Genomic DNA, 11,962 nt, shown 5'->3' on the forward strand with positions numbered 1-11,962 from the left:
AAGAAGCAAACCCAATACCTTTATGATAATACAGTGTTCAAGACAGTACAGTCAGTTAATGCAATGTTCCTAGAGCAGAGTTAGCTTGGCCATTTTGCCCATTAATGTTACTTTGTCCCATTTATTTTGCAATGTGAAAACTCTCCGCTCAAGATTGGTGCTAGATCTCGTCCCATTATATATTACAAGTGTCTGGTCTGAGGGTGAAAAAGAGGTGAAGTGGCTTTCCTAAAGACAATCTATACAAGAAAAACAGAGCCACAAACAAACCCCAGACCCCTGGGTCAGTATTCAATCTGCCATGCACAGGGCCAACCAAATCTCTTTAAAAGTATGTGTTTTAACCTATAAGATAGAAGCATCTTGACCAGGGATTCACAATGCCTTTACCCTAGACATTGAAGAATGTGCGCCTTAAAAATACCTGAATTTATATATTTAGTATAATATTAAATGCACTGCATACCATGTAAGCATGCAGCTTAACACCATATTAACATATTTTTGTTTAGTGCTTTTTCTTTTTAAAGATATACTGAAAACTGCGCTTTACATTAGCTTTGCTTTCTTTTTTTTTTATTCTTTTTTTTTTTTTTTTAAATAAATAGCCCAGACATTGAAGTTCACCCCTCACTGAAGCAAACAGAGAAGGGGCCAGAGTTCACACCTCATGGAGGTGAATGGGGTGAGGGGGTGAATTCACACCTTCGTTGCTGCTATTGTTTTGCTGGAGACAGTTTTCTGCAAGGCTGGGTTTACTGGGCAGCAGCACATCTGTTTACATTGTGATGGCTGTATCTTGGCAACTGAAAGAGACAGAAACTTAATTTTTTTTAAATGAAAGCTATTGGCAATTATTGTAGAATTCAGCAAAAATCTGGACAACTCTAAAAATTAAGGCACATAATTTTAGCTCCCACCATTTTCTTCTGTCCCTAATATTGTATTATTGTGAATGTCTGGAAATTTATCTGAAATTTAAGCACTCTGAGTTAAAGATGAAATTGGGTCACAACTTTAACTCAGTAACAGGCAGTTTCTGATATATTTTTTAAAAGTAGAAGGTGACTGCACGTTTGTTAGCCTTGCCCATTAAAACACAGAACAAGAATTTAAAAGGCAGCAAATCTGCTTAATCCTATTTCAAAGTGTATCAGCATGGTTTCAACTTTATATCCAGCGCCCCGTAACAATACAGTCTTTATTTCCACACAATACTTACTCATGAAACCATGTGAGAAACAGAAGCCAGAGCACCTGCTGAGGACCAGCAGATGAAGCTCAGAGAATATAAAACATGGTACTACAGCAAGGTTGCCACAGACACCTCACCCCAAACCAGGGTGTTTTGGTTTTTTTCATTCAGCTAGGTTTTTCTTTCACCCTTTTACAGGCAGAAGGAAGTGGCGCAGGAGGAGATGGGCATAGGATATCAACACTTGCACAGAGTAATATTTGATTATAAAACAATGATTATAAACTAATCATCAGCTGCCTGCCTCAGCCGTGGCCAGTCCCAACACGTGGCAGAAGGTCATCCGGCAGACACAATACTGTCAGAGAGGTACAAGACAAATTATTTCTATTAATCTCTGCTTGAGGAGTGATGGAAAAGGGAAGGAAACAGACCTTACTACTCCTGCAAGTTCACCCAAAACTATGTTTCTCAAGCACTTTCAACACAGAATTCATACTTCTCACTGCCTTCAGCATTGCTTAGCACCTCTTCCCTTGTACATTCCCCTGCCATTACGTGAGCAGTGACATAGCTGCTCGGGACGCCTTTTTGCCTGTGGCGTGCATGAACAGAACTCGAATACAAAGCAGCAGAGCCATTGTACTACATAGCTCTAATCAGCAGAACATCCTAACCATCACTGCATTGACACTATAACACAATACTCTACATTTCAGTGCTTCAGTACTTAATTTTTTGGACCAGACATTGCTATCAAGTTCAAAAGTGTTTGAAGACCAGCCTTTCCCTTATCAAACCTTCTCATGGTAACACGATAAAGGTGGTTTTTCCATGCCTTTGCCAAGCCACCAACTGCAGTTTAGTAACCGCTCTTCAAGCTCTATGTGCAAGGCATTAGGAAAGTTGGACTTATTTCACTGTCCCTGCTTCTCAAATGCAAAGTTGCAGAGGGTGCTGTTAGCTTTCCTTCGGAACAGGAGCTGACAATATTGCTCATGTTCAAAAAGAGTGGAGGTTCAGCAAGAAAAGACCTGGATTAAATTCTCATTGCAAGAGCAAGACCTTCAAACTTGAAACCTGAAAAGTAAACTAGTAGAAGAAAGACAACTCTTTAACTTCATATATTTCAAGATAGATTTTTGATACCTAAACCAAGAACTAAAGGGCAGGCTGAGAAGGCTGCTGGCATCCTTCACAGCTGTTTAGCAATTACAAAAGAGAACAATGTCAAGAGACCTGACTGAATCCATCCAACCGCACATACTGTTATGGAAAGGTGCCCTAGAGAGTTTGGTCCTTCTCTGTGGAGCAATCTCTGGCTTGCTTGGAAGGATAACACTCACCACCTACTGCTGATGTTCTCCTGGGATTTGCTGAGTGATGTTGAGGAACTAGCCCCCCGTGAGTCTGGTGGGCTGATGTCCTCTACGTGAGGCAGGGAGGGATGAGAAGGGGAGAAGCCACTTTGTGGGGAGGATGGGGTTCGTACTACGGAGCCCGGCAGGCTGTTGCCATCTGTATCAGTCACAGAACTACTGCTGCCCTGTCGGGTAGGAGTCCCTGCACATCGCACCGAATCGCCTCCCTCCTTGGCTTCTTGTTTCCGCTTGCGATATTCTAGTAGAGATACCTGAGAAAGAAAAATACAGCCATGAGTCAGGGAATGCAATGGACAAGGACAGGAGGAGGAACACGACCACACACCGGTTTAAAAATCTATTTCTCTGGGTTTGCAGATGAAACTTTTAAAAGGTATATTGGGATTATAAAATCTTCCTGAATCTGCAGACACTCTGGATGAAGAGTTAAGTGGTACAAATCTGGACCACTCACTGACTGCTACGCTCACCCATGTTTTACTCTTTACGACCAATACTTCAGCGGAAATATATAGCTAGTTTGGTTCTCTAATAACATGGATTTTCACTTTTCTTCAGTATACACTTGCATATTCAAGCATCAAGCCTCTATACTCTCCTCCTGTCAACACTTCACTCACTCACTCTGGTTTGTGACATTACAGGCAATGTTTATCAGTATCTGTACATCTCCAAAACAGATAATAAGAGCCTTCTTCACAGAACTGGTATCTTCAGAGTCTCCTGTTCATCTGTATTAGTTCAGCCGCAGTAATGCTAAACACTTGGTAAAGCCTTGCACAGAATTTTAACCTGCTTAGAGCAGGTTTTTGCTATGGTGGTACTGCAAACTTCCAGCACTACCACTTAAACAAACTACTTTTAGCAAAGGCAGTGTTTATTTTGTGCAAAGCAGCCTCAGATTTCTCAAAGACACAGACCAAAAGGTCATAGATAATGCAGTCTCATAACATAGGGACAGCAGAAACAAAAATACACAAATACTTTCAGCTGAGCACTTACCTTTCAGTGTGCCTTCCTCATAGAGTTATTAGGAGGCAGAGAGCCATAAAGAACTCACAGAAGGCAGCTCTGCTGAAGAATTTATCAGCTATGACTCAATGCTTGTACAGAAGGCTTTACGATGCTAAAATATTGAACAGGGTATTTCCAAAAGTAACTCAGCATACAAAGGTTTTAAGAGAAGTGTAACTTTAAAAGAAAACTAAAGGAAAAAAAATCAAAACACTCCAGAAATGGAATGGAAATAAGATATTCCATCCAGCTGGACATTTATACAAGTGATCTGAGTTACCACACTTGCAATAAAAAACCAAACCAAAACCAAACAAACACAAAACCCAAGCACAGGAAAAGGCAGCAATACATTTACACAAGCGTATGTTTATTTGACCCATGAGCACCCAGTTTTATTATAGCAACACCTGACTGCTCATTTCCACTCAGTTTTAGTCCCATGAGGGGTCACTGGCGTGCTATTAGAAACCAATACACATTTGCTTTCTTTAAACAACATTCCCAGTTTCAGTTAAGAGCTACAATTGAAGTAACAACTTTCATCTACTTTTCTAGCACTGTAACTATGTTTCCATATTAATGGAAATGTTCTAATATGTTCTAACAAACAGCTTGTGTTTTGTTTTGAAACATTAGACCCTGTTTTTCCTAGTAACAACCTTTTTCATCCTGATAAATAACACCTCCACCAACTAGTACAGCTGCACTGTGTTACTGCTCTGGGTCTTACCTCAGTTTAACAACCGCTTATGAAAGCTGCTAGCATCATGCTCTCTGTGCTCCTTGAAGAGGTATTTTCATTGTGGTTGTCTTCTTCCACCTCTCACATCAAAATCCTGCCTAAAGGGTAGCTCACTCTTTTTTAAGAACTTTTAGACTGTTTTCATCCAGGCACTGGTTGCCTGGATTACTTACCCAGACTATGTTCTAGTTGTATTCTGCTCTCTTTGTTCTCCCTGTACGTCTTTCCCATGGTGCTTACTTACTCTTCCCCACTTAGGTTCCTGCAATCTAACAGTTCTTTTACAAGAATACTTGCCTTCTTCCTTTGTGGCGGGTTCTGGGGAGCAGATCTGACACCTTCACAAGCCCTCTCACTGCAGGGAGACATGGATCCATGCACTGTCTCTTTAAGCAGCCCTGACTCGTGTCTGCTGAAATATCCTTCGGCAGGAGAGCTGCAGCATCCTGCTTCCGAATTCATTGGCTTCCTCTCTCCCAAAGGAGGAGATCCCCGCAACAACCCATCTACACGTGGCATAGCGTTCAATGGGGAGAAGGCATACATTAAATTAAACTCTGTCCGAAAAGCCTGATCAGAGCTTCTTAGCAGCATCTGTGCTTCCCCACTTTTTCCTGGGAAGTTCATCTCTGAAGTAGAGTTTATGGAGGGTTGTGGAGCCAGATCAGAGGATCCAAAGCTGAGCAGCGATGGCCGTTCTGGGCAGGTGTTTGCACTGGAATCTAGGTACCCACCCTTTAAATCCAGGTCAGATCGGAGGCAGAGCTGGAAAATCCAAGAAGGATACAGGAGATGGGGGTGGGAAGTCAGGAAAAAGATCAGGCAAGGGTGGGGAGAGAAACTTTAGTTAGAAAGTACTCTGTACAATGCTAGCTTACTGCTTTGCCAGTTTCTTTCTTATCCCTTTGGTCCTTCCCTGCACTGCTTTGCTCATGCCACAGGGCAATGACTAAATAATAAATCAGTTTAGCTGTCCAGTATGAGATGCCCTTTCCCCTTTAACAATCTTACTGTAGCAAAAGGATGAGGCTCAGCACTATCCCCGGGCAGTCAGTGAAGAAAAAACCAGCACTTCCAATTGCCTCGTATGTCCCAAAGTCATTGTTAACGCATAGCACTAGCTAGGTTCATTATGGGGGGAGAACAGAAAAGATCTGCTGTCCATTTGCTGCTTTATTAGCCCACTTCTTGCCTGTCCCAAGTCAGCCACTACTAACTTCCTAACAATAAAATGCCCAGAACCTCCAAGCTATTTGTTTTCACTTATTGTGAACTTTGGAAATCTCTAACAATAGTACATTCATTTCATTTATACTGCATTTCTACACTTTACATTCTCTAACAAAACCATAATGGCATCATCTTTGTGCTGACACAGTTTCTGGAGCACTAGACACTGACACAACAGTATATCCATTTATCTACTTGAAGTGCCAAAAAAACCCTTCGGGGCAACAGCATAATCATCTCCTTCACCATGTTAATATGTCAGGACCTCAGACAATGAGCATATCTGACAAGATTTCATCCTCTTTGCAGGACTACGGTGCTTAGGGAAAAACACAGCAGCACCAGGCACCAGCTCTGCTACTGAGACTGCTGCTGCTGCTGAGAATGTTTACTTGGAGACGTTATACAGCAGAGGAATCTATCACACTGGAGATGAGCATGTATTTTCTACTACGAAACAGTCTCTGAGCAAGCTACTTCACCTCTTACTTTACAACAGGCCAGCAGGTACACAAAAATACTACCTTCTGGCATCTCCTCAACATTGTAAATCTGTGAGTGAGCAGGTGATAAATTAAGGCTGAAGAAAGCAGGTCAGGTGCAACACTGTGTCCTCATAAGCCAAAACCAGTAATGAATGCCTTCCCTTTTCTTCCCCAGCAGTCATTTTGCTTGTACTGAGTAAATATTACACACCACTTATCTGCTGGGCTGGGGCTGAAGTTGATGATGGTATTTCCAGGGTCCCCAGACCTCTTGCCTTCACCTCAGTAGCTGAGACATAACAAGTCTTCACAATGCTTTTTTCCCACTAGTGTCAACAAGCGAGTAATAAATTCCAGTCTTCGATTTGTTTGCTCTCTTGTGATAACCTGAAAACTCTCCTCAGCCTTATTGTGACTAAACTCCATTCTTATTCCCACTAGTCTCCACACTTCTCGTCCCTTCCCTCCCACCATGGCCTCAAATACACACACAAGCACACACGTTCCCAGCCCCAAATGCAATCAGGGTGGTGTGATAACTACCTCAGGTGACATGGACTCAGGTCTATGTGCAGGGGAACTCTCAGGGGACGATACGTTCTAGAGGAAGAAAAAGCATTTTGTTATTCACCTACTTCAAAAGTCAGGAAGCAAAATAAAAATCAATTAAAAAACAAGCACAGAGGTTAGGAATGACTATTCTAAATAAAGACTACCCCAGGAACTGGCCCCAGGCTGGATGGCAACTCCATTGGTTAAGTGGTTTCTAGAGTTTCCTGGAAGCACAGAGGCAGGACTGGGTTACTGTGTTTCATTCTGTATCTTAGTACCCAAAACAGAGGACACAAATGTTAAGAAAAGCAGCTTATTCTTTACACTTCTGATGCTGTCAGTTTGCACCATGAAACACAGAGAAAGCCATTTATGGCATTTAGTCTGAGAACATGGGAGAGATGGAAAGTCTGGGTTTGCCCAAAAGGTCAAATAAGATTCCCCGAACGCTATAGTGAACTTTCACAGACATTGTACTAGAAAACAAAAATGTCTCCTTCCATCCACTTGGGCCACCTTTCCAGCTGAAGTCAAGAGAATAAATGAGAATGGACAGCTTTAAGAAATGTCGTATCCTTTGAGCACCTATCAGTGGAAGGCAGCATGTGCATGTGATGGCACAGTTAAGGCCTCCTTCCCAAGCACTTTCCTTTCCATGCTACCGAGCAGGCCTAAAACAGAATCAGAAAGGAAGGTTTCTCAGCGGTACATTGTCATCAGAGAAATACAGCAGGAGTCACTGCCCTCTGCAAAGTAGCAACACTCAGAAAACTAAGGAATCTCAGAAACTCTCTTTTTAGCACTCCCAGTCCCCAGTCAGATTTACCTCAAACTGTAGTGGAGTATTGCAGCGACTAGCAGCCAGAGAAGGAATTGGTGAGAACATCATGCCGTAACCACTGCGACTCTCCTCCTCTCCTGGCAGCGATGAGCCAGGCGTAGCCAGCTGTGGGCTCACTGAGCCAGGAACTGAAGGGATGGGAGGTGGAGGGGTGACAGGAGACAATGGCCTCAGCAACTTCTTAACGTTCTGCTCCATCAAGTAGCGAGACTTCCACTTCTTCAGGGGACTCAGCAAGTCTGAAAAACAAACTGAGCTGAGGACAGGGCTGAACCATTAACCTTAACCACTAACCATGTGCAAATGACATGCCATCTCCTTCCCCCTACTCCCAGCCCAAACAGAGCCCATGGGACTCCAGTGTGACTATGAAAGATTCCTAAAAATTAGGTACCTCTGAAGTACCTCTATACCAATCTTGAGACGTGTCTAGATACTGGCAACAGAACAATGCACAGTCAGGAATATACAGTGAACAAGGAAAGGAAATATTTCAAGTAGAAGCAAGCAGTAGAGGGAGATAGGGACAAGGAAGACAGGAAGGATAGAAAGAGGAGAGAAGAGGAGAGTGGAGGAGAGGGGTCAGAGAACACGTCACATTCATTGCTGTAAAGAAAACACAGGCAGCTCAGTTATTATCTGAACCTAATAGTTCCCTATAGGCTACATCAATACAGCCCAAGTACATTTCGCTCCCACAAAGGATTAATGCCTTTCTCTCAGGCCTACCCCTATTCAAAATAGTATCTTTTTTTGATGCTCAGTTTAAACAAAAACAAAACAAAACAGAGTATTCAGTAAATTCTGCAGTTCAGTTGTTTGCTTCTTCAGGTCTTGCTCAGGGATGTGCCTTTATCGGTTCTGGCATTCTGTTCATTTCCCATTCATCTTACTTTTCAATAATCAATTCTGCATTATCTGTGTGTTGTCTAGCTTCCTGTCTGTCATCCGTGGAAAACTGATCCCTAACTGGGCAGATCTTCACCCTTGTAGAAAGATTCAGACGCAATATTAAACCATTCTGCTACTTTACTCACAGATTTTGGTTTGTCTATCTTTGAGACTTACTTAATTCGCTTATTACATACATGTCTGTGAGGCTTTGCTACATCTTCCTATAGTCAGTAGACATTTAGCTGTCCTTCTAACAGCATCCTGCTGAAAAGAGATGATACTGTACTCTTTCCCTTCCCTGCCATTGGACAAAGGATTGCCTGAGGGTGATGATACAAAATAAAGTGATTATCTTTTCACAGGAAAATACTGAGAAACTTTACACATGCTCAGGCTAGAATGGGTCTGCAGAAATTTGAATGAATGGAAAAGTAACATTCACACCTGCCACAAAGCTGTGCCATCAAGCAGCAGTACGCATTAGTATGTCATCCTGTACAGCTGCCTTTCTTATTCAGCAGCTTCCCCAGCTTCACTCAAGCACCCACACTGCCCTGATGGTGCTGAGCACTTACCTGTGTCATCTTTGCAGATGCTGGAAGAACTGCTGTTCTCGTTACTTTGGTATAGACATTGGGCTCTGTTCTCTGGCGGAGCTGGTGAGGTCTGAGTCATTCCCTCTTCCAGGGCTTGTTTGATCCAGCGCTGAAACAGAACAAGACTACATAAACGTGCAACCCCTCCTGTACTTTCTATGTAATCTTGCAGGATGCACTCAAACTCCTACACTTCTGTGCAGCAGGGCAGACTGCTCAGAACACTGATATTACCTCCTTCGCATGCGCTCAGACAGGAACCTGTTAGAACACAGCTGTTAGCACTGAGTCTACCACCTACTGTGATGGGGCTGACTATGTGCTCTTGATGAGATGTATTCTGGGGATCAGCAGTCTTCAGCAGTGACACAAAGATAAGTAAAGAGCAAATTATAAATAGATAAAATGCAAAACCCTGGCAGCTAAAAACTACTAAAAGCATTCTCAATTAAAAGAAAAGGGAGATAAATATGATGAATCATCTTAAAACCCCGATTTTGGCAAAAAAAGCTGTTTCCTGCCCAGAAGCACAAACACACTGTGCCCCTGCTCCACTAAGGCATATTAGAGCTTAACATAGATTCTGCTCTAACAATTCCAGCAGAGAAATGGCTGAGTCTAATCACATAATTCTTCCAGGACTGTGCTCCCTGCCAGAGTCAAAGAGCAAAAAATCTGATAAAATGCAAGCAGCAGTTTGCAAGGGGGCTAAAATAAGAACAGAATAATAAAGGCAAATCTTTTATTCACCTACTAATAAAGGAGATAAATGTCATGGTGGTCTCCTGAACATGGAGAAAATAAAGAATCTTTCACATCCCGTGCCAGTCTCAGCAAATCAGCTGCTGCAGTGGGTGTGCCAGCCCTGCATCCTGATACAAACTGACTCAGGATGGCAGGCAGGAAACCTTTACTTTACTATAAAAAAATAACTGCCACAATGAAAGGGAAAACACACAGGTGATTCAGTAAAATGACAGCAAACTGCTGAAAAAAACCCAAACAGTAATCTGCACTTGTGCATTTTACCCAAGGGACTCTACCAGCCTTTTCTTCTCCCTTTAGGTAAAATCCTAAATTTACCTTTCAGTAATCTACAGTTCATCTGCATGCCAGCAATATGTATCCTATTAGAGATACACGTATATGTCTTATGAATCCTCAAGGGTATCAATGAAAGTACATCAGAAACTCAGTGGCAACAAATCCTCAAAGTGAAAAACTTCAATGTGAGGATGAAGAGCAGGTGATAGGATCTGTTTTGATGGCCTTCACTACCATATAGCAGACGCTTCTTCTCCGTTCAAATATAAAATCAATGGATTCTGCGGCAGCCACCAGGAAAAGTGAGAAGTGCCAGACAGTCTGGAGCACTGCTACCTCAAATGCAGCATCTGATCCAACAGCCAAGTCACTGTACCGTGTGTGATTAACGTGAGCAGGTTAAACAGTTCGGTTTCCTTGCGAGGTTCAGACATTGGCATGCTTCGGATGCAAACTGAGATCATCAGCTGAGGTTTTTTGGCACAGTCCTCAGTAGTTTAAGGAAGAGGCCTGATGACATTCCAAGAAAATACATGATTTATTTCAACAGCCTTTATAAATCAACCTTCCTGACTGAGTAGTCAGAAACAGACAGGACAGAAAGATCAGGTCTTGAGAGAACAATGTCATCAAGTTCTGGACCATTTCTAGACCTCAGGTGACTGAGAAGGATGTCTTCCTTCTAAATATTCCTGAACATGAGAAGCAGGCTTTTTCTACCTCTCCAAACTGTCAGTGATAAAACCACCGAATGTTACCAATCATTTGCCATGAAAAAGCTGGGGAATTCCTACAAAGTGGGTGAAACTCCTTACTAGTTATCTATTATTTATTTTCAAAAAATAGAAACATAAAAAATTACTTCCTGCAACATCTGTTCTGGACACAGAAGCTTTCAGTATTTTATTAATTATTTAGATAATGGAACAGTTTACTTAAGTTTACTTAAGTTTTCAGATGAAGCCAACCTGGGGCAAACAAGAACATGCTAGAAGACAGTATTCAAGATTTTCTGGCTAAATTGGGAAGTGGATTGGGAATAACAGGACACAGCTCAGCACACACTAGAACAAAGTACCATATAAAGCCAGAAACAATCACTTCTAAAATTACAGACTAGAAAACTAATGGGTTGTTCTAACACACACAGTAAATCATGAACTGAATGCAAGTCTAAATCAACCTATCAAAGAAAACTCAATCATACCGGGACGCACAAAATGGGCATAGACTACAAGACAGAGCAACTTTCTGCTTTGAAAATGCCCCAGGTGCAACACAACATCCAGTTTTGAACACTCAGATTCAGATGTAGACTATACAGAAGTTATCCATAGTGAGACTAGTCAATTCCCTCTCCAGTAGTGAGAATTACCATATGACTAGAAAACAACCAAATGTAGCAAGAGATTGGAAGACTTGTTCCATGACAACAGTTTTCACTCAACTGTGAGCTTGCTGGCTAGTTGTACAGCAAATGCACCAAGCAGAGAACTTGGAATAACTCTTAAAGAGGCTCAAAGACGCTGTTAAGGTTCAAAAAACCAGTTTCAACCTTGCAGTTTTCAGCTTAAAGATGCATGAGCACTTTGCCCAGGGACATGGAAACAAACATAGGCTTGTTCATATGAGTAAATACGAACTCTCAAGAGCTTTATCTACAAAGGAAATACCCAAAAGAGACCTTGGCTTCTTTTTGTGGGTGCCTGTTAGTGCACGACAACAAATTGGCTGAAGGTGGAAGCAGTAAAGTCCAAAGCTTCTCTCTGGAAAAACTCCCTCAAAAGAAAGCAAAGAAACAGGACATGGTACTTGACTTGGAAAGCTGCCAAGACTGGAAGATCAGAACAGATTTCCGTAAAATTGTTCTCGGGTAATCACAAAGAAACTGGAAAAGCCTCTGAGCAAAGCTGACAGGTGACAGGCAAGATGGGTTCTGACAGAAATCTGACTGAACAAACTAACACGGACTACTGTTTCCCTG

At 42.1% G+C, this 11,962-nt stretch overlaps 1 protein-coding gene across 2 annotated transcripts in view; it reads right to left on the reverse strand.

Moving 5' to 3' along the window:
- SETD5 (SET domain containing 5) overlaps window positions 1-11,962 on the reverse strand; it is a 66,137-nt gene that overhangs the window by 5,963 nt on the left and 48,212 nt on the right. Inside the window, exons 17-22 of one of the 2 annotated variants that reach the window (XR_008747228.1) lie at window positions 8,914-9,043; window positions 7,430-7,683; window positions 6,595-6,651; window positions 4,634-5,101; window positions 2,542-2,828; window positions 706-806 (exon numbers count right to left, since the gene is read on the reverse strand). Coding sequence is in view for 1 of the 2 variants with exons in the window: in XM_055804154.1 (XP_055660129.1) it covers window positions 2,542-2,828; window positions 4,634-5,101; window positions 6,595-6,651; window positions 7,430-7,683; window positions 8,914-9,043 (1,196 nt within the window). In the remaining variant the exon portion in view is untranslated. The remainder of the gene's footprint in view (window positions 1-705; window positions 807-2,541; window positions 2,829-4,633; window positions 5,102-6,594; window positions 6,652-7,429; window positions 7,684-8,913; window positions 9,044-11,962) is intronic. The other variant, XM_055804154.1, reaches the window with a different exon arrangement.

This window comes from Falco peregrinus, chromosome 5, assembly GCF_023634155.1.
Source record: "Falco peregrinus isolate bFalPer1 chromosome 5, bFalPer1.pri, whole genome shotgun sequence".
In the NCBI taxonomy this organism is placed as follows: Eukaryota; Metazoa; Chordata; class Aves; order Falconiformes; family Falconidae; genus Falco; species Falco peregrinus.